At 41.5% G+C, this 22,995-nt stretch overlaps 1 protein-coding gene across 1 annotated transcript in view; it reads left to right on the top strand.

The window, feature by feature from the left end:
* Positions 1-7: 7 nt before the first annotated feature.
* UTP18 (UTP18 small subunit processome component) overlaps positions 8-22,995 on the top strand; it is a 35,110-nt gene continuing 12,122 nt past the window's right edge. Inside the window, exons 1-9 of the mRNA XM_030827623.1 lie at positions 8-446; positions 2,817-2,929; positions 6,023-6,121; positions 8,323-8,390; positions 12,743-12,831; positions 15,210-15,335; positions 16,471-16,645; positions 19,250-19,350; positions 19,634-19,724. Coding sequence (XP_030683483.1) covers positions 54-446; positions 2,817-2,929; positions 6,023-6,121; positions 8,323-8,390; positions 12,743-12,831; positions 15,210-15,335; positions 16,471-16,645; positions 19,250-19,350; positions 19,634-19,724 — 1,255 coding nt within the window. The 5' untranslated portion in view covers positions 8-53. The remainder of the gene's footprint in view (positions 447-2,816; positions 2,930-6,022; positions 6,122-8,322; positions 8,391-12,742; positions 12,832-15,209; positions 15,336-16,470; positions 16,646-19,249; positions 19,351-19,633; positions 19,725-22,995) is intronic.

Consider the following 22,995-nt stretch of genomic DNA (forward strand, 5'->3'; position numbering starts at 1 on the left):
TCCTTCCGGCCCTCGGGGCTTCGGCGGCGGCGGCCAGCGAGGCGCCTGGGCGCATGCGCAGCGAGGTTCCACGTGAGCGCCTGCGTTTCTCCTCAAACCTAACGATGCCGCCGGAACGGAGGAGACGAATGAAACTGGACCGGAGAACCCGAGCGAAGCCGAAGCGGAAGCCCGGAATGAGGCCGGACTGGAAAGCCGGAGCGGCGCCAGGCGGGCCTCCCCAAAAGCCTGCCCCTTCATCCCAGCGGAAACCGCCGGCCCGGCCAAGCGCGGCGGCCGCTGCGATTGCAGTCGCGGCGGCGGAGGAGGAGAGACGGCTCCGGCAGCGGAACCGCCTGACGCTGGAGGAGGACAAACCGGCCGTGGAGCGGTGCTTGGAGGAGCTGGTCTTCGGCGACGTCGAGAACGACGAGGACGCGTTGCTGCGGCGTCTGCGGGGCCCGAGGGTGAGGGAGGCCGCGGCGCGCAGGCTGGGCGCACTCGGGCGGGGCGCGCGGTGGGCGGTGAAGCTCCGGGGGGCGGAGCCTGGGCGACCTGCGGCGGCGGGGAGCGCTCAGGTGGGCGGGAGCCCGAGAACGCGGGCGCGGAGGGTCGCAGCGGCGGAGGGTCGCAGCTGCGGGTCCCTCGCCTCCCTTCTCCAGACTGAAAGTGCCTGGAGGACGGGGACCGCGTCTTTCTCCGCCCCCGGAGGCGCCGCTGCTCGGGCATCTGCTTTGCGAACTGTGGTCGTGAGCATCTTTCGCTGCTGCTCGACTCCGGTAGCCTCTTCCCAAACTGAGGGTGGTCTTTTGACCGCCTGCCTCAATTCCTTGTGATTCAGGAATTCGATGTCGTTGATGGAATCCATTCGTGGGCACGGTCCTGGGCATCTGCGTCGTAACTATCTCCCTATGTGACTATGAGACCCACCATGTTTTGAGAATGATCGTATATTTCGTTCATTTAGCCAATATCGGTGAACCTGTTGGTTGCCAGATACCCTTTCTGGCAATGGCAAACCCTGCGTGATTGATCATACTTTTTGCAGACATGTTGCTATCCCTTTAATTCTATACCAGGCTTTTCTTGAGAGAGTCCCTGACATTGTTCTAGGCACTGGAGGAGACACAGCAATGGAAAAAACTGACAAATAATCCCTGCCTCTTGGCCCTTGTGTGCTAGTGGCAGAGACAAGATAGATGAGATAAACGAGTAAACTTAAGGTTTGTTGGTGACAAGTGCTGAAGAGAAAAAAGGACATTCGGGAAAGGGAGATGAGCGTGTGTAGAGGAGGCCTGTGAAATTTTAGATAAAGGGGGCAGAGGAAAGCTCACCGAGAATTACCCAGGCCATGTTTATTACACAAATGCTGACCTAGCTAATGTCAGCTGCTTACCAGAGCCGCCTTCGGGTGCTTGTGGGAGAAGTGGCAGCAATCTGTTTGGGAAGTACAGAACTATTACTGGAAACATGCTGAACTGTGTGACAGTTTTGTCGTCTGGAAAAGGAACAGTGTACGGAGGTGGGAGCTGTTGGGTTTGAAGGCTATTAGACTGGTAGTAGAGCGAGTTGAAACCACTTGCACATTTCTGTTATTGGTTTTGGCAAGCTCAAACTCACTTCAAAGGGTATTCTGAGGTCTAGGTTTAGATTTTTTTTTTTTTAAGACTCGCCTTGTCGCCCAGGCTGGAGTGCAGTGGCGCCATCTCTGCTCACTGCAACCTCCGCCTCCCTAGTTCAAGCGATTCTCCTGCCTCAGCCTCTGGAGTAGCTGGCATTACAGGCGTGCACCACCACGCCTGGCTAGTTTTTTTTTTGTATCTTTAGTAGGAACGGGGTTTCACCATCTTGGCCAGGCTGGTCTCAAACTCCTGACCTCGTGATCCGCCCGTCTCGGCCTCCCAAAGTGCTGGGACCACAAGTGTGAGCCACCGCACCCGGCCTAGGTTTAGATTTGATAGTATAAACTTTATGGTATAAATTTATAACTTTAGAATTTAGATTTGATGGTATAAATATATTTTTTACTTACTTAGAGATACGGTCTAACTCTGTCACCCAGACTGGAGTGCAGTGGCACCTATTAGTCTTCCAGCTCCCTTTTGCTAATAGTAACCGGTTGCTCTTCTTGTTGGTCACAGATAAATTACACCTGCACAATTCTCCAAGCACTTTAAGCCCAGAAGTCAGCTTCATCTTCCTAGGCTCAAGTGATCCTCCTGCCTCCGCCTCCCAAGTAGCTAGCTGGGGCCACAGGTGCACACCACACACCCAGCTAAATTTAAAAATTTTCTGTAGAGACGAGGTCTCCCTATGTTGCCCAGGCTGGACTCGAACTCCTGGGCCCAAGCAGTCCTCCCACCTTGACCTCCCAAAGTGTTGGGATTACAGGCATGAGGCACTGCGCTCTCTGCTGGTATAAAGTCTCTTAAGGAGGTAGGGGGTCAAAAACAGATCAGGAAAATGGGGATATCTTTGACTCTAGTTTGCTTCCGGTCCTGTAATTTCTGTAGTTCTGACATTTCTCCTCCTTTTTTCATCTGCAGACTCATCTTTTGTTCTTGTCTTACTTGATGTTTTCCTTTCTGCTGTTGAGTGTTGACTTTTTCTCCTTGACTGTTCCATCTTGCCTCACCTGTCCAGCCGGTGGTGCTATTCTCTGATTTCTCCATTTTCTGCCTCTGCTTCCAGCGTTTGCAATGGTAGCATTCTATCCCATTATTTCATCAGAGAGTGGTAGAAAAAACATTCTATGAGCCATTTAGCTATAAGGCCTATGTGTCTGCAGTCATGGGATAGGAAAATCTCAGTGCTTGAGGGTGTTTTGTCTGCTGTAGGTTCAAGGACATGAAGACTCGGGTGACTCAGAAGTGGAGAATGAAGCAAAAGATAATTTTCCACCTCAAAAGAAGCCAGTTTGGGTGGATGAAGAAGATGAAGATGAGGAAATGTAAGTTGCCTGACTTTTCTTCTGAATCCCTCTGGACACTTAAAAAAGTTATTTTGCAGATTTTAAAATCATTTTTTTTTTTTTTTTTGAGACGGAGTCTCGCTCTGTCGCCCAGGCTGGAGTGCAGTGGCGCAATCTCGGCTCACTGCAAGCTCCGCCTCCCGGGTTCACGCCATTCTCCTGCCTCAGCCTCTCCGAGTAGCTGGGACTACAGGCGCCCGCCACCACGCCCGGCTAATTTTTTTGTATTTTTAGTAGAGACGGGGTTTCACTGTGGTCTCGATCTCCTGACCTCGTGATCCGCCCGCCTCGGCCTCCCAAAGTGCTGGGATTACAAGCATGAGCCACCGCGCCCGGCTAAAATCATTCTTTTTACCAATTTGTGATTATGTGAAGATTTGAAAAATATTTGAAAGTATGGAAAAGATCTTTCATGGTTCCTAATCCCACCACCGAGGGAGAACTGCTGTTAGCATGTTGTCACACTTCTGTCTCGGTCTCCTCTTTGCTGTATCCAGTAGCTAAGAGAATACAGTGTTTGAAGTCAAATCTCGATTTGCCTGCTCATTTGGCCAGTTTCTAATTGACCGTGGGCAGTTTGGAACCTACATTTTTTCCTTTGTGAAATGGGCACAGTGATAGTAACTAGATCAGAAGTTTGTTGGGATTGAACGAAATAGTACATGTAGAGCTTTTAGCACAGTGCCTGAAAGTGAGTAAAGGCTAAAAAGAAGGTAGCTCACGCCATAGGAACTGTCGTAGATGAGAATGTACTGTATGCTTGATTGAACGTTTTGACTTTTTCTACATGAAGTTACTTTGTAAACATTTTTCCCTACTTAAAAAAATAGACATTTTAAAATGGCTGTGTTGTAGTCAATTATGTGAATTAACCATAATTTACGTGGCTATTGTTGGGTAGATTTTCTTTTTCCCCTTTTTTTTTTTTTTAATTATTTTTTTTGAAACAGAGTCTTGCTGTTTCACCTGGGCTGGAGTGCAGTGGTGTGATCTTGGCTGACTGCAACCTCTGCCTCCCGGGTTCAAGCGATTCTCCTGCCTCAGCCTCCCGAATAGCTGTGACTACAGGCGTGTGCCACCACACCTGGCTAATTTTTGTATTTTTAGTAGAGACAGAGTTAGACAGAGTTTTGCTACTTTGGCCAGGCTGGTCTTGAACTCCTGACCTCAAGTATACGCCCGTCTCTGCCTCCCAAAGTGCTGAGATTACAGGCGTGAACTGCTGTGCCCAGCCTTATTTTTCTCTTTAATGTGGCATTAATGTTTATCATCTCTTTATGAATAAACCTTTCTTTATTTTCTAATTTATTGCCTTAAGAAAGATTCTTTGAGGTAGAATTACTTGATCAAAGAGCACAGTTATTTGTAAGGCTCTTGATAAGTACTGCCAGACTGCATGCTATGAGGTTCTACCAGTTTGCCTTCCCATTGAAAGGTGTCAGTTTCAGTCCATTCTTAGACAAAATGGTTTGTTTTTTTTTTTTTTCAGACTTTGTCAGTTTGGTGGTGGGTATATCTCTACCTAGTTTTGAGAAAACATTTTTGTGTTTAGTCATTGTCATTTTTTTTTTTTTTTTTGAGACTCTCATCCTTTCATTCAGGCTGGAGTTCAGTGACACGATCTTGGCTCACTGCAACCTCTGCCTCTCAGGTTCAAGTGATTCTCCTGCTTCAGCCTCCCAAGTAGCTGGGATTACAGGCACATGTCACCATGCCCAGCTAATTTTTGTATTTTTAGTAGAGACGGGGTTTTACCGTGTTGGCCAGGCTGGTCTTGAACTGTTGACCTCAAGTGACCTGCTTGCCTTGGCCTCCTAAAGTGCTGGGGTTACAGACATGAGCAACCACACCTGGCCTCGTTTCTTATAACTATTCTTTGTTATGTCCTTGTCTATTGGAGACTTTTTAATAATCTTGGTATATTAGTTCCTGACATGTTGAGAATTTCACACCTTTGTATGTTAGATTTATTGTAGGTTTTCCCTAGCTTTCTGTGCATAGAAGTTTTAAATTTTTATATAGTCAAATCTGTGAATCTTTTCCTTCATTATTTTTACTGCTGTTTTTAATAGTAAGTAGTTCTTTAACAGAGAGAGACAAATGTTTACCTGTATTTTTACTTCATAGTATTTTAAGGTTTGCTCTTTTTTTTTTTTTTTGAGATGGAGTTTCACTCTTCTTGCCTCGGCTAGAGTTTAGTGGTGCGATCTTGGCTCACTGCAGCCTCTGCTTCCCAGGTTCAGGCGATTCACCTGCCTCAGCCTCCCGAGTAGATGGGATTACAGGCTCCTGCCACCACACTGGACTAATTTTGTGTTTTTAGTAGAGAACGGGGTTCCACCACGTTGGCCGGGCTGGTCTCGAGCTCCCAACCTTCAGTGATCTGCCCGTGTCTGCCTCCCAAAGTGCTGGGATTGCAGGCATGAGCCACTGTCCACTGTGCCCGGCCTTTTTTTTTTTTTTTTTTTTTTTTAATTGAGGCAGTCTCACTCTTTTGCCCAGGCTGGAGTGCAGTGGCACAATCTGGGCTCATTTCAACCTCTGCCTCCCGGGTTCAAGTGGTTCTTCTGCCTCAGCCTCCTGAGTAGCTGGGATTACAGGTGTGTGCCACCATGCCCAGCTAATTTCTGTATTTTTAGTAGAGATGGTGTTTCACCACGTTGGCCAAGATGGTCTCGATCTCTTGACCTCGTGATCCACCTGCCTCAGCCCCCCAAAGTGCTGGGATTACAGGCGTGAGCCACCACGCCGGGCCTAAGGTTTGCTCTTTATATATTTAACTCTTTGATTTACCTGGGATTTATTTTGGAGAATTTCATAAACTGTATGTAGATAAGTCATGATGAATTTTCTCAAATAGTACCTCTCCAAAGTGTAAACCAGATGATCTGAAATATTGGCGGCTACTTTTTTGTTTTAGGAAGAACAGAGAAGATGCATTTGAAATGTTCACATCTTAAAAATCTTGACCTATATTGTTTCATTAAACATTTTTCTCCAAGTGCTAAAAGCAGCAGCTATTTATATTAACTCTTTAAAAGTTATTTAAAACACGCTGTTTTGTTTTTGTAGGGTTGACATGATGAACAATCGGTTTCGGAAAGATATGATGAAAAATGCTAGTGAAAGTAAACTTTCGAAAGACAACCTTAAAAAGAGACTTAAAGAAGAGTAAGTGTCTTTTTTCATATGATTTACCAAGAGGTGTATATAACCAACGCCCAGTCATTAACCGTAACCGCTTCTTGTGTAGTTTCGATTTTGAAATAGTAAGAGGATTGCTATTGCGGGCAGTGACTAAATTTCTGTAGTTTTAGGGGAGAGGGGACAAAACACAAACACAAAGAAAATTTGGAAAAAAATTATCTTACCACTCAAATATGATCAGTGATGATATTGCTTACTTGTTCATTTGCCTATGGTAAACCATAATTTTATAATATGAACATTTTCAAAAATTTAAATGGCTGCCACCTTGGTTCAATGGTTTTTAACATTTTGTCATATTTGCTTTATGTATTTGGGGGATGTGTGTGCTTTCCCAATGTATTTGAGAGTAAGGTACAGATAATGCGACACAACTCATAAATTTGTCAGTGTGCATCTCTTAAGATTAAGGATGTTTTCCTTCGTATTCACAATACCATTGTCATACCTAAGAAAATTAACAGTTTATGGCTAGTCCATGTTAGTTTCTCCAATTGTTGTAAGGTGCATACATTTTATTTGGATTTTATGTCCTTTATTTATTTATTTTTTTGAGATGGGATCTCACTCTGTCCCCCAGGCTGAAATGGAGTGGTGCTGTCATGGCTCATTGCAACCTCTTATCTCCTGGGCTCCCCATAGCTGGGACTACAGGCATGTACCACCTTAATTTTTAAAATTTTTTTGTAGAAGCGGGGTCTCACTATGTTGCTCAGGCTGGTCTTGAGCTTCTGGGCTCAAGAAATCCTCCCACCTTAGCCTCCTGAGTAGCCGGGACTACAGGTGTGCACCACCATGCCCAGCTAATTTTTGTATTTTTTTGTAGAGATGAGGTTTTTCGCCATGTCGCCCAGTCTGGTCTTGAACTGGGCTCAAGTGATCTGCCCTTCTCGGCCTCCCAAAGTGCTGGGAATACAGACGTGAGCCACTGTGCTCAGCCATTACCTATCTTTTAAGTGTTCAGACCTGTTGTCTTGTAGAATATCCCACATTCTGAAATTTTAAGCCTCCTTTTTTTTATTGAGGTGAAATTCACATAACAGTGTTAGCCATTTTAAAGTGTAAATTTGGTGGCATTTAGTGTATTTAGAATGTTGTGCCAACACCTTTTCATTCTAGTTCTAAAACTTTTTTTTGTTTTTTTGTTTTTTTTTGGTTCTTAAACATTCCTATCACCTCAAAAGAAAACTCTCCGTTAATTAGTCACTTTGCACTTTCTCTTCCCTCAATCTGATTATTTTTTCTTTGTGTTGTTTAACTTGTTCTGTCATCTGTATTTCCTGTTAAGTTGGGCTTAAAGTCTTGGTTAGAATTCAATTACGTATTTTGGTGAGGAGTATCTTAAGATGATGTGTACCAGATACTGCCCCTCAAAGTCCAATTGTATCAGTCTCTTTCAAGTCTGATCTTTTTCTCAGCTTTGTGTCAGGGTCTTATAAATGCCTTTAGGGGAAAATTCGTGTTGGTGATGGAGTTCATCTTGCTTATTTCCCTTCTCTGAGGGATCACAGTCTTATGCTGTCATCCAGTTTCTGAAAAAAGTTGTTTCATACACTTTGTCCAGGTTTCCAGTTGTTTATGGCTAGTGGGCTTAGTTTGGTGAGCTAGTCTGTACTTCTACATCAAAAAATTAAAAAAACTCTTTGCCCTCTTCCAGGTACCAGTTCTTAAGAACACAGCTATCATGCTTCTGTTAAAGCTTACTTTTTCCAGAGTGAAGTGATTCTGTTTTATTCAGATGATATATAATGAAGTTTTGTATATTCTTACCAATCTGGTCAGTTTCTTTTAGACATGTTCTAGTGTGTAGTCTATGTACTGTGGCATAAACCACAAAGAGACTTCTTTACATAGTCCTGATATCCAGGATGTGTTGATAAGAACAAATAAGACAACCTTGTAACCAGATGGAAATAATTAACAAAAAATATGTATCCAGGACTAGTTTAAGTGGGCAGAGGTTCATGGAGGTTTCCAGTATAGGCAGGTTGGGACTGTTCTGTGTGAGTAAAGATAATAACTTCTGTTCTTAAAGATAGTTACTTCTTTGGAAGAGAGTCCATACATATTCTCAAGGGTGATTCAACCTATATGCTTTAAATGTATCAAGCTTTATGGACAGGTAGTGGTTGCCATAAATTTATTTTTCAAATATTTTTGCTTAGATTCCAACATGCCATGGGAGGAGTACCTGCCTGGGCAGAGACTACTAAGCGGAAAACATCTTCAGATGGTGAGCGTTGATATCTCTGTTTAAATTAGTACGTAAGTCCCTGTTCCTGTTTGTTATCATTTGAGCTTTCTTATGAGGCTCATTAAAACCTGGTATTTCTTGCCTGGCTCGGTAGCTCATGCCTGTAATCCCAGTGCTTTGGGAGCCCTAGGTGGGTGGATTGCTTGAGTCCAGGAGTTTAAGACCAGACCGGGTGACATGGCGAAACCCCATCTCTACAAAAAATACAAAAATTAGCCAGGCCTGGTGGTGTGTTCCGTAGTCCCGGCTACTCGGGAGGCTGAGGTGGGAGGATTGCTTGAGCCAGGGAAGACTAGGGTGCAGTAACCTGTGGTAAGTGCCACTGTACTCCAGCCTGGGTGACAGAGTGAGACTCTGTCTCAAAAAAAAAAAAAAAAAAAAAACCCCAAAAATCTGTTTTTTGACTGTAGCTTTTAAATTTAACTTGTACCATGGCTATTTTCTGCTTTTTCGATCTTTTGAGTTTAGCTGTTATAAATATGGATGGCTTAGCTAAAATCTGGTTTGCGTGCTTGGAGTTACACGTTTTAGACTTGGAATTAACCTTTGAAATCCTGAGAGTCCAGAGTATATCCTCTCACATCATGGAGGAGCTTCTTCCTTAGCATCCTTGATGTCCGTAGAGCTTCAGTTTGATTATGACCACCACCTCTGTCCCCTTTCTGCCTACCCTGTTAGTCCTCCTGGTATGTAAATGCAGGGAGTCCATACAAAGAGCCAGTGTTTTATATAATTCTATTAGAAAAGACAGTCTGTTATTAAGTAGAAATTGACTCTTTGTTTCTAGCCATTTGCTTTTAGAGGTTGAAGGAATCTTAGTGATGTGGCCTGACTTTATCCACTGCAGTAATCTTTTCTACATTATCCTCTGCTTAAATATATCAAATAATGTGTGTGTGTGTGTGTGTGTGTGTGTGTGTGTGTGTGTCAGTGTCAGAATCTCACTCTGTCACCCAGGGCTGGAGTGCAGTGGGGCAATCTCAGCTCACTACAACCTCTGCCTCGCGGGTTCCAGTGATTGTTTTGTCTCAGCCACCTGAGTAGCTGGGGTTACAGGTGCGCGCCATTACACCTGGCTAATTTTTGTATTTTTAGTAGAATCGGGGTTTCACCGTGTTGGCTAGGCTGGCCTTGAACTGTTGGCCTTCCAAAGTGTTGGGATTACAGGCATGAATCACTGTGCCTGGCCTAAATACTGTACTTTTTACTAAACTGTTTCTTCCCCTTCTTCCCTTTTCTTTAAGAACTGTTAGACAGTTTTTCCTATTTTGAAATGTGTGTCCCAACAACTCTCTACTCTTACGGTTTGAAACATACAGATTATCTTCTTTTTCTCTTATTTGGGAAGCCTCTTTCCATGTTCGTTTTTTAATATGTTAAACATCCCTTGTTATTTTGAGCATTTTTTTGGTGGCGTACTTCTAGACCCTAGATCACCAGTTTGCCCTCCTGGATGAAACATAATTTTATTATCCATTTCAGAATGCTGCATTTATAGAACCCCACAGCAGTTTAGATTCCTGTAATTTTAGATATGGTTATGCTAGCTGTTGAAACAAAATCCCACAGATCCCAGTGGCATAATCCAATTGAGGTTGGTTTTTTCAGCACATAAAATTGGGGTGTTGGGAAGGTGATGGTTTACTTTAGGGACCCAAGTTTATAGAAGTTCTGTCGTCTTCAGGTTGGTTCTTCCAAAGTTGCCTAAGATGTTGACATCCACTTGGCTTATAGGAGGAGAAAGAGGGGATTTTTATTGGCCCTTCCTAGAAATGGTACAGGATACTTTTGCCTACATTTTGTTGGCTGGAACTCAGTCATAAGGCCACACTAGCTGAGAGGATCCTAGGAAGTGTAGTTTGGCTTTGTGCACAGGCGGAAAAGGAAGTGAATTAAGTCGGCGGTTAGTCAGTCTGCTACAGTATGGGATATGCTTGTCTAATACATTCATTTTGTACATGAGAGAGGTTCAAAGAGATAGTGACTTGTTGAAGGTATACTTATTGTTGACACAATGGTGACTAGCACTCAGCTTCATGATTATCTCCAGTGTGTTATTTTTATCTGTAAATATTTACTGAGTTTCTTTATAAGAAAATTCTCCCTTTTGAACATAACCACACCTCCAAAAATCAACAGCAATTCATTAATATTATGAATTGTTTTATTGTGTTGCCCTTTGTTTATTCCCTCCCCCTATCATTTTAGCTTGCTTTGTATTTTGCTTAGACTTCATAGTACTTTTGAACTGGCTTGATGTCTTCTGTAAGTTTTGGAAATTCTCACCTGTCTTCAAGTATTGTTTCTGTTCCAGTCTTCCAGTCTGGAGTGCAGTGACGTGATCTTGGCTCACTGTAGTCTCGACCTCCTGGGTTCAAGCAATCCTCCCACCTCAGCCTCTGGAGTAGCTAGGACTACAGGCATGTGCCACCATGCCCAGCTAATGAAAAAAATTTTTTTTTGTAGTGACGGGATCTTACTATGTTGCCCACGTTGGTATTCAGTGTTTTTTATCCTTTTTCTTTCTGTACTTCAGTTTGGGTATATTTTTCTGATTCGTTTTCTAGACCACAGACTCTCTCTACAGCTAATTTTGATATACTGTTAAAAACATCTATTGGAGGCTTAATTTAATTTTATTTATTATTATTTTTTGAGGCATTCTTGCTCTGTCGTGTAGGCTGGAGTGCGGTGGTGCTACCTTGGCTCACCACAACCTCTGCCTCCCGAGTTCGAGTGATTCTCCTGCCTCAGCCACCCAAGTAGCTGGGATTACAGGTGTGCACTACCACGCCTGGCTAATTTTTGTATTTTTAGTAGACGTGGGGTTTTGCCATTTTGGTCAGGCTGGTCTCGAACTCCTGACCTCAAGTGATCCACTCGCCTCGGCCTCCCAAAGTACTGGAATTACAGGTATGAGCCACCATGCCTGGCCTGTTGGGGGCTTATTTTAATTACATATTTTTCAGCTCTAGAATTTCTTTTTCAAATATTCTAGATTTCTGGCTCAATTTTGAATCTTGTCTTTCATTCTTAAATACATTAAACATAGTTTTTTTGTTGTTGTCGTTGTTTTTTTTTTTTTTTGAGACAGTCTTATTCTGTCGCTCAGGCTGGAGTGCAGTGGCGCAGTCTCACTCACTGCAACCTCTGCCTCCTGGGTTCAAGTGATTCTCCTGCTTCAGCCTCCCAAGTAGCTGGGATTACAGGCATAAGCCATCATGCCCAGTTAATTTTTGTATTTTTAATAGAGACAGAGTTTCTCCATGTTGGCCAGGTTGATCTCTGACTCCTGACCTCAGGTGATCCACTTACTTCGGCCTCCCAAAGTGCTGGGTTTACAGATGTGAGCCACCGCGCCTGGCCCAAACATAGTATTTTTAAGGTTTGTGTCTGATAATTCCATTGTTTAGATCCCTGTGGGGATTGTCTGTTTTTCCTTGTGGTTTTTAGTCAAGTTATCTTGTCAGTATTTGCCTGATTGTATTTCATTGAGTGGTGGACATTGCGTATGAAAAATAATGTAGATTAATTAGATCTAGGATGATGGTTTATATGTTTACTTCTAGGTAGGTAGCTTGGCAGAGGGCACTAGCAATCCCAGAACGTTTTATTTTAATGAGGAATTGTGAAGCAGAATTTCAGTTTTTGGAAGATTTTCTTATAATTCTTTGATTTCGTCTTTAATCCTAGTGGTAGCCCTTTGTGGCCCCAATCCAAAACCTGATGGCTTACCAGACCCTGTCAAGAAGCTTAGAGGTAGTTTTTCCCTTCTTAGCTCTGCAAGTGTTTTAAGTTTGCTCAGCTTCTTAGCTGTCTCCACTGGAATCATCAGTCATCTCCAGGAGAAAAGCAGCCCTATTAGCTCTTTTTGAAGTTCTGATACATAGATTGCTGACAATGATTATTCAGCTAAAAGTTCTGGTTTTTATTCATGTGAGTTGTTAAGCTAGATCAGTAGCCAACCTGTTGCCAATTTTGCCATAATTATGAGTTGCTTCTTTTAAATGAAATGCTGGCTTTAAACTTTTATTTCACTTCATCTTGTTGTAGTAACCATCTGTGTATGTGTTAGTCTTTCATTCTAGAGTTAAACTTTGATTTTAACTATGGATGTTAAGCTTTGTGTCATCTTTTTCTTCTCCTTTAAATTTTTTTTTTTTTTTTTTTTTCCTGTTTTGCTTTTGCCAATTGCAGCTGTAAAAAAAGCAATTGAGGTAGGGAGGCTGGAAAGGGAGTTGATGTTGAAAATATATTCATAGAAGTTTGGGGTAGGTAAAGGGGCAGCTCATTGATTCTAAAGATCAGCCTTCTGGGTTTGTTTGACTTAGATGAAAGTGAAGAGGATGAAGATGATTTGTTGCAAAGGACTGGCAATTTCATATCCACATCAACTTCTCTTCCAAGAGGAATCTTGAAGGTGAGAGTCAGTGAAGTTGGGGGACTCTATCGAACTACTTACCTCTGCAGTTTAATTTGCTTCCCAGTAACAGATGTATGGATTCCTATTATCTGTGGGGTTAAATATGTTTGCTGTCATTTTGCTCTGGTAAATACTTACGTTATTGTTGTTTTGTTTTTTTCCTTTTGCAAAAATGTTCTAGAGGAGGTATTATGTTCCTATTGCTTGAGCTCAGGAGTTTGAAGCTACAGTGAGCTCTGATGGAACCACTGTACTTTAGCCCGGGTGAAAGCAAGACCCTGTCTCTAAAATAATAAATATAATAACTTTTCCAGTAATTCTAGGAATCCTGTTTGGTTTATCTTCATTTTCATTGGCATCAGCCTAGTCCATACTGCTGTCATCTCTTATCTGGCATATTGCAGTAGCTTTGTGACTGGACTCTTTACTTCCACTTTACCTCTTTTTAAATCATTCTTTGTATGGCAGCCAGAGGGATCTTTTAAAAATAAAACATCAGGTCATGTCACTTTTCATTGCTTTTTGAAAACTTCTGAATTCCTTATCGTATTCTACACTGCCCTTTACAATGTGGCTTTTGCCTGGATCCTTAGCCTCATCTCAGACCTGTTTCCCATGATTTCCCACTTGAGTCACACAAGCCTTTTTCTGTTTCTTGGACATGCTGCTAGGTCCTTTCTTGCCTGTGAACCTTTGCTCTTTCTATTTTGTTCTGCCTGTCTTGTCTTCAGGCAGTCCTAATGGCTAGCTCATTCTTACCTTTCTGCTCAGATGGCACCTTAGACAAGACTTTCTCTAAAGTGGTCTACACTATTCACTTTCTAACTCATCACTATGTCCAGCATGTTCGTTGTGGTAACCAGCTGCCTACCTAGCACAGTACTTTAGTTAAATGTCTGTCATACTAACAGACAGTACTTAAATATCTGTCATATTAACAGATCTCTCTGTGACATAGATATCTTTTGTTTGTTTGGTTTTTTTTTTTTTTTTTTTTTTGAGACAGAGTTTTGCTCTTTTGCTCAGGCTGGAGTGCAAGGGCGTGATCTCGGCTCACTGCAACCTCCGCCTCCCGGGTTCAAGCTTTTCTCCTGCCTCAGCCACCCAAGTAGCTGGGATTACAGGCATGCACCACCATGCCTGGCTAATTTTTTTTTGTTTTTTTGGTAGAGACAGGGTTTCTCCATGTTAGTCAGGCTGGTCTCGAACTCCTGACCTCAGGTGATCTGCCCGCCTCAGCTCCCAACGTGCTGGGATTACAGGCGTGAGCCACCGCGCCCAGCGACATAGGTATCTTTTCTTATTACACCATGGCAGGAGTATTTAAATGGGGCAAGGGAAACTATTATGATAAATTAGATACAGTGATTTTGTCTCTCCCACCTTATGAGGACAATTCATTTAGCCCTTCACAGGGTGAATTCATCTCCATTGAAAATGTAGTTACCGCATGGCCGGGTGCAGTGGCTCACGCCTGTAATCCCAGCACTTTGGGAGGCCGAGGCGGGCAGATCACCTGAGGTTGGGAGTTTGAGACCAGCGTGACCAACATGGAGAAACCTCGTCTCTACTGAAAATACAAAATTAGCTGGGTGTGGTGGCACATGTCTGTAATCCCGGCTACTCGGGAGGCTGAGGCAGGAGAATCACTTGAACCCAGGAGGCAGAGGTTGCGGTGAGTCGAGATCACGCCATTGCCCTCCAGCCTGGGCAACAAGAGTGAAACTCAGTCTCAAAAAAAAAAAAAAAAAAGTGTAGTTACCATAAAAATTTAACTTCAGTGGCTACAAACAAAACACATACTTCTGTTTTTAACTGCATTTTAAAAATTCAAGGGGAAACCTGTAAAAACAAAATAAATAAGATTACCATTACTTTAAACTTGGAACCATGTACCCTAAGAGAATAAAGCCACCTGTGCCAATTGAAGAACTGTGGGGACAACTGTGCAGTGCCTCTTGCATTTGTGCCATGAATGCAAAGATGCCAGGTGCCAAAGTAGAAGTTTTAAGTGAAATTTCCTCAGAAGTGAAAGTCTCTTAACACAAATGGATGTATTTTGGGGAAATGACTACATACTAGTGCTCCAAGAATGAGTAATACATTCAGACTTCGAGATATGGAAAGCACTTTAATGATTTAATCTTTTTATTTGAAAGATGGTAAAAATGGATTCTTGTGTGGTAAGGTGACTTGCTAGTTGGTGCCAGAGCTACAGTTTTTTTTTTTTTTTTTTTTTTTTTTGAGTTGTGTTTGGTTACCATTCCAGTGCCTTTATTCCTGCATTATAAACTATAATGTCTTTTCTTCATACTCTAAAGAAAATAATGTTAATTCATTTCAATTGATAAAATCCCAGCTTTCATTTCCTATAGATGAAGAACTGCCAGCATGCGAATGCTGAACGTCCTACTGTTGCTCGGATATCATCTGTGCAGTTCCATCCCGGTGCACAGATTGTGATGGTTGCTGGATTAGATAATGCTGTATCACTATTTCAGGTATGCATCTTTATTTACTTATTTATTTCTAATGCATTATTTTTATTTAAGAACCAGACATTTGCAACCCCAAATGCAAAAATACTGAAAAAAGATATTCATAGTTAAAACATCATAGCCCGAAGCATAGCCAAGTCTCACAGAAGTGACACAGTTCATTTGCTTGGAAGTACAAAATAGAACATCCAGTCAGCATACTGCCCTTGCTTCTTGCTCCAAAGTCTGTCGTCACTGTTTTCAATCACAGCTGCTCACCCCTTGCCTGTTCACAGTTTGGGTTGCTCACCATCCCTTGCCCACTCACATTTTTATTGAATGCACCTGTATGACTTCAGTGTACAAGGAGCCATAATAATAGGGGATTTGGAGTAAAATTTTTCTTCCACTGAATATAAAAGTTCAGTAAAATAGTGGTTTAAAATAATAGATTGAGAAGTGAAGAATATATTAATCATGTTAGGGAATATATTATCTCTACAAAAACGTGTTCTTTTAATTTTCTGGTGAGTTATTAGAGCAAAGCGATAATATAACCTCATGACTTTACTGGGTATTCCATGTTTAATCTCACACTGATGTACCCTGGTAGTTTCTTGGGTTGCAACAATAAACAACGGACCTGGCCCTTCACTTCAGGATGTCACTCTCTGATGGGGGTATAGATGGTGAACACATGGTCACAAATGTCACCATTCAGTCCTGCAGGTGCTTCACAGTATCTGCTTTTGGATAGGGTATCCCAGTTTTCTTTTAGAGAATAACACTTGGTCCAGTTCATGTAGTTTGGATGGGACTGACTTTATCTCCTTATCTGTGGGTGGACAAACTCAAGAAATTAGTAGGGCAAGGTATGGGGAAGGAGTGTGGAGCTTCTGTGCCTTCTCAGGGCACGCCACCTCCCCAGCACCTCCATGTGTTCAGCAACCCAGCTCTCTGAATCCCTTCTGTTAAGCTTTTTTATGAAGGCCCCTTAACATAGGCATGGTTGATTAAATCACTGGCCATGGCTGCTTAAGTCAGCCTTCAGCCCCTTGGGTATGTATTTTTAAATGAACACTTGTAGTGAAAAGTATGTACTACCAGGATACAGGGTCCATGGAAATAATCAAAAGAACCATTTTGTACTTCTTTATAGGTTGATGGGAAAACAAATCCTAAAATCCAGAGCATCTATTTGGAAAGGTTTCCAATCTTTAAGGCTTGTTTTAGTGCTAATGGGGAAGAAGTTTTAGCCACGAGTACCCACAGCAAGGTTCTTTATGTCTATGACATGCTAGCTGGAAAGTTAATTCCTGTGCATCAAGTGAGAGGTAAGATTTCTGTTGAATGCACACAACCAGTCATCCCCCCCCCGCAAGGTGAGTTTATGTAACAATGTTTACAACACTTTTTTCACTCCATAGGATTCTTAAAAATAAGAGTTTCTTTAAGTATAGTGTTTGGAAAATGTCTGTGCTTTTGAGATAACACATTTGAATGAAACCAGTGAACTTTTTTATTGAACACTTACGGAATGATCATAATTTGGAAGTATATATTCCCCCTACACCAGACAAGCAATTGCAAATATTTGGCTGTAAAGTTAGCAGTTGATGCAGCAGAAAAAGCATGAGCCATGGAGCTAGAAGACCAGGATTCCATTTCTTGGGACAAACTGTTTCACCTCTCTGATCTTCAGGAAACTTGGATACTCTGTAGTTTTAGTGTTAGTTATAATAAAATTTTGATTTATATTTAAAGGAAATAAAGCACTGCTTTTGGAGGTACTTCTGTATTTTAAAGAATGAACTGCTTAAAAAATAATGCTTTTTTAGGAGGTGAAAATTTATCTGCCCTCTACCATACCCATTCTTTTCCTATATTTCCCTACTCCTTTATACCCCAAAATACACCGACACCTTCATGCATCCTTTGGGAACCAAAGCGCTTCTAATGAGGTTGTCTGGCTAATCTCAGGAGGTAGTGTTGGCGTATGGCACTGCTCAGTGGTGCCTTCCCTATTAAACTGCACATGCATGTGGCTAGAAAGGACAAGAGTAGCTCTGTGCAACCATTTTTCTACTAGTGGTTGAAAGTGGATGGGGTCAACTTTAGAAACATTTATGATGTGTATCTTTAGCATTTCCAATCTTTTCTTTCCTGTGTTCCTGACACTTTGATCCTTTCGGAGTATATCCTTGGTTTACTCTCAGGCAGAGCTTCTCAGAAGTAAATGTGCACATGAATCACCTGGGGATCTCATTAAGCTACAGATTCTGATTCTGTAGGTCTTAGGTGGGTTGAGTCTGCATTTCTGATTCTCTCAGGTGATGGTGATACTGTGGTCCATGGACCTCACTAATCAAAAGTAATGGATTCTGGAGTCTCCTTGTCTTGCATCCTCTTGAGAGAAAGCACACCATGCGTTGGCCAAGATACAGTTAGTGATCTTTACCATGGATCTGCTAGGTGGTGCAGGAGTGTGTGTCCAATCACCAACTGCTTTGAAGACATGGCATTGATCTTTCCTTCCCAGTATTTCTCCTTTTTCTATTTTCACATTTCCACCACCTGATGCTGTGCTGTTAGGATTAGGTCTGTAGGTGTTTCCAATTGTAGCTTCACATGGTGTTAGAACAAGCCTCCTGTCCTACCTCATCACGTAATGGTATTTTCTTTATGTTTGAAACTACTTCAGTATACTTTAGTCAGTACATACGGTTTATTCAGAAATTGGGATTAAAATTACCCTTAATAGGCACAGTGGAGTGCCTTTCATAGTAAGGAGACTAGTCATCAGCAGAAGTAACCCCAGTGATTGGAAATATAATATGTGTCTGAAATAATATTGGGGAGCATGAGTCCAAGCAAGGGAACTAAGATGTAGTCTTTGGGAGACAGGACTAGAGTGCGATGTCCAGTTTGTAGTAGTGGAAAGTAGCCTTAATTTCTGTTTTCCTGTAGTGGAACAAGGGTCCTTAACCAGATTTTTGTAAGTCCTTTTTCTCTAATTAATATTTCAACTTAGTAACTTAAAATTTTGAAAATATAGACATACATTTTTGACTAGGCAATATATTCACACGGTGTTAAAAATCTACTATGTAGAAATGAATGGATAGTGAAAACTCTCTTCTGCTCTGTCTCCCTGGCTACCTACTTTCCTTCCTTGGAGGTAGCCAGTTGTATGCATTCTGATGCATCCTGTTAGGTAACTTTTTAATGAGTAACTTGGCTCTCTAAGCATGTTGATATCAGGAGGAGTCCCCTGTATAGTCAGTATGAACTTTTCAGTCATGGAAAAAGAGACATGTCCTTTTGTAAGTAAGTTTGACTGTATATACCTAGCTCTCATATGATTTGGTTACATGTGTCACATCCAGAGAAGCTAGTCAGTCCTTAAGTAAACTGACATATTGTGAAAGTTTTGGGTTTTGTTTTTTTTTTTGACTCACAGAGTTAAAGATGAGATTCCTGTCCATCATGAGCTGCTTAGTAAGTGGCCAGCAGCTAGTTTATATATGTTTTTATGTTTTTGGCTGTCTCTAGTGGCAGTGTATTTCCCTTCTGGTAATGAACTTTGTGACAAAGAAGTATAATTTATCCTTTTAGTTACTTAGAGGTATTACTGCATATATTTGGAAAATTAGTTGATATGTTTACTGTTCGGAGAGCTGAGTCTCTGGCCTGCAGTTAAAATTGTGAATGCTAACCAGGACAAAGAAGAGAAGTTTGCTAAGTGCTTTGTAGTGACCTTATGTTTGGGTCAAACTCAGTGATGTCTGCGTTTAGACTTACTCAGGGTCTGAGCCAGGGTTTTGTTTAATTTGAGCCACTTACATATTTTAAAAAGTAAGAAACTCATTTGTCAATAGATGATAGTTTTATTGAAAACTATATAAAACTTTATTTAATTGCTTCATTTCCTATTTTAGGTTTGAAAGAGAAGATAGTGAGGAGCTTTGAAGTCTCCCCAGATGGGTCCTTCTTGCTCATAAATGGCATTGCTGGATATTTGCATTTGCTAGCAATGAAGGTAAAGCATTATTATTGCTACTTATTCTTCTCCCACAAGACGCTAGTATAGGGATAGTCTTGCACATTAACTCGGTGTGTCCTTAAATCTGCATCTCCAAGTAGAGGAGCACAGGTGGGACTTGGAGAGAAGTTGTGGGCAGTTGGGGGAGACATTTTGATTACAGGGAAAAATAAAGTTGAGTAGATGCTAGAAAATAGAGAACTAGGTTGTTTTTACTGTACATTGTGTGATTCTTCTGTATACTTTCTAACAGTATGATAAATAATATTTATTGTTTTAGACCAAAGAACTGATTGGAAGCATGAAAATTAATGGAAGGGTTGCAGCATCCACGTTCTCTTCAGATAGTAGGAAAGTATACGTCTCTTCGGGTAAGACAACAACATGAAAGAAGCTAAGGATATTTTTACATTTTAAATTTTGGGCCAGGCGCGGTGGCTCACATCTGTAATCTCACCACTTTGGGAGGCCGAGGCGGGCAGATCACTTGAGGTCAGTGGTTCAAGACCAGCCTGGCCAACATGGTAAAACTCCGTCTCTACTAAAAATAAAAGTAGCTGGGCATGGTGGCATGGGCCTGTAGTCCCAGCTACTTGAGAGGCTGAGGTGAGAGAATCTCTGGAACCTGGGAGGCAGAGGTTGCAGTGAGCTGTGATTGGGCCACTGCACTTCAGCCTGGGGGACAGAACGAGACTCCATCTCAATAAAAAAATTTTTTTTTAGCCATCTGTCCTGGGCGACAGAGCAAGACTGTCTCAAAAAAAAAAAAAAAAACCTAGGACCAGGCGCCGTAGCTTACTCCTGTAATCCCAGCACTTTGGGAGGCTGAGGCGAGTGGATCATTTGAGGTCAGGAGTTTTAAGACCAGCCTGGCCAACATGGTAAGACCCTGTCTCTGCTAAAAATACAAAAAGTAGCCAGGCATGCTGGCACTTGCCTGTAATCCCAGCTAGTTGGGAGGCTGAGGCAGAGAATCACTTGAACCTGGGAGACAGAGGCTGCACTGAGCTGAGATCACGTCTCTCTCTCTCTCTCTCTCTGTATATATATATATAAAATATATATGTAAATATATGTATATAAATATATATATAATATATATATAAATAAATATAAAAATATATATGTAAATACATATAAATATATATATATAAATTTAACAAAAAGTTGTGTTTGGTTTTAAAATTTCTTTCTAGCTAGAAAATCAGATTTATTTTTAGAATTCATTTTTGTTGCCATTGCCTTCTCATTAATAATAGTGGAGGGCTAACAATTTAACATGCAGTTTTAACATGTTTGGGGAAAGAATGGGAAGATAATGCTGATTTAAAAGATTATTCAGGGGTAAATCATTCTCCTATGATTCCCCACGCTATGAAAATTAAAATAAAATTTTACATGCCTTTTTTCCCCTATTCTATCTTTTGTCACTTGGTTTTCAGGAAACCTTCAGGGGGCAAAGGAAAAACTTCCACTATAGTTTCATTTATATTAACATTCTTGAAATGACGAAATCGTAGAAATAGAGAATAGATTAGTGGTTATGAGGGTTTAAGGAGGATTTGAGGGCAGGAGAGAAGTGGAGGTGGCTATAAAAGAGCAACAGGAGGGGTCCTTGTGATGGGAAGTTTTGTGTCTTGACTGTATCAGTGTCACTATCCTGGTTGTAATGTTGTCCTGTAGTTATGCAAAATGTTAACATTGGGGGGAAACTGGGAAAGTAAAGAGTACACTGTGTTTTCTGTATTATTCCTTACAGTGTATGTGAATCTACAATTATCTTAAAAGGCATAATTTTAAATAAGTAGTCCTACCTTTCTTAAAAAGATAAGGCAGACATTATTTTAAAAAAGATGATTCATTTGAAGGTTTTCTGACTTTCTTTTTGAAAGTTACTTAAAATCATCAGCCTTTGTAGCAATACTCTCTTGACTTCCATAGTGTGTTAAATTTTCTACATTATTTTCCTTTCTGACATTTCTGTAGCTCTTTTGATTAACCTGCATTGTCCTGCTCTTCTACCTTTCTGACTTGCCCAAGTCTTCTTAACTCTTATTCTCTATCCCAGAGGACCATGGGGGCCATCCCTTGGGACAGCTACATAATCTTAGTATAGCTAATGCTGTGTTTGGTAGTGAGAGGCTTTCAGGTGGTTCTGCTCTGTGAGTAGTAGTCAGCAACCTCTGTAAAGCTTTTTAGCGTAATTTTTATTTGACCTCAGCTAGGAGCATTTGGTAATATAACATTAATAAAATTAATAGCATTAATTAAAATTTTTTTTAACTTTTAAAAGGATTAATTTTAGCATTAACATTAATTTTTGTTTTGTTTTTATCCTAGAATCAGACTTTCACAAGGTTATTTACATTTGTATGTTTTTAATCAATGAATATAAGGCCAGGAGCAGCTATATTTTCTATATTATACTCGTTTTTGTGAGAAGAAAGAAAAAGAAGAGAAAAAGGAAGGAGGGAGGGAAGGAAGGAAGGAAGGAAAGATGGAAGGAAGGAAGGAAAGATGGAAGGAAGGAAGGAAAGAAAGAATTAGTTCAGAGTAATATTCCTGATGAAATGGCCCTTGGCCCTGGGAGAGAGAGAGAGTTGGGGAGGGAGAAGAGGTGGGGGAGGGAGAAGAGGCTGGGGAGGGAAAAGAGGTGGGGAGGGTTGGTCAGCAGAGGTACTGAAATTTGATATATGAATTGGATGCAGATGTAGTGTATTTACAAATTTGGTCATGGCTGTGGAGATCTAATTTATCATAAGGTTCTAAGAAAGCAGGGAAGGGGAAATAAAAAGTTGAGCCTTGGTAAGTTAGGGGTAATTTTGAAATTTTGATGGTTCTCTTCCTCTCTCTCCCCTTCTTCCTCCTTTTCTTCTTTTTCTTTTTTTTTTTTTTTTTTTGAGACAGAGTCTCACTCTGTTGCTTAGGCTGGAGTGCAGTGGCACGATCTCGGCTCACTGCAACCTCTGCCTCCCAAGTTCTAGCAATTCTCCTGCCTCAGCCTCCTGAGTAGCTGGAATTACAGGCGCATACCGCCATGCCCAGCTAATTTTTTGTATTTTAGTAGAGACGGGGTTTCCCTGTGTTGGCCAGGCTGGTCTCGAACTCCTGAGCTCAGGCAATCCACCTGCCTTGGCCTCCCAAAGTGCTAGGATTACAGGCGTGAGCCACCGCACCCAGCCACTTCTTTTTTTTTTTTTTTTTTTGAGACTGAGTCTTGTTGTGTTGCCCAGGCTGGAGTGCAGTGGTGCAATCTCGGCTTACTGCAGCCTCTGCCTCCTGGGTTCCAGCAATTCTCCTGCCTCAGCCTCCCAAAGTGCTGGGATTACAGGCATGAGCCACCATGCCTGGCCATCTCACGGATTCTTTGTTGCCTTTTTTGCCATAAGTCACCAACTCATGACCATTTCATGCACTTGCTTTCTAGATGTTCTTGCTTTTGATCTCTTCCCATTTTAGTCTACTGAGAGACTCATCTTTAAACACTTTCCTTTATTATAGCAATGTACAGGCAAACATATAAGGCAAAGGTTTTAAAATTTGATCCTATTCAGTTTTCCCAAATATGTTTTACTGCTGCTTAATCTGCACCCTTACTCTAGCCTGGAACATTTTATTTGTTAGGGAGTTGAAACTGAGATT

The sequence above is a fragment of the Nomascus leucogenys genome, chromosome 14 (genome assembly GCF_006542625.1).
Source record: "Nomascus leucogenys isolate Asia chromosome 14, Asia_NLE_v1, whole genome shotgun sequence".
Taxonomy (NCBI): Eukaryota; Metazoa; Chordata; class Mammalia; order Primates; family Hylobatidae; genus Nomascus; species Nomascus leucogenys.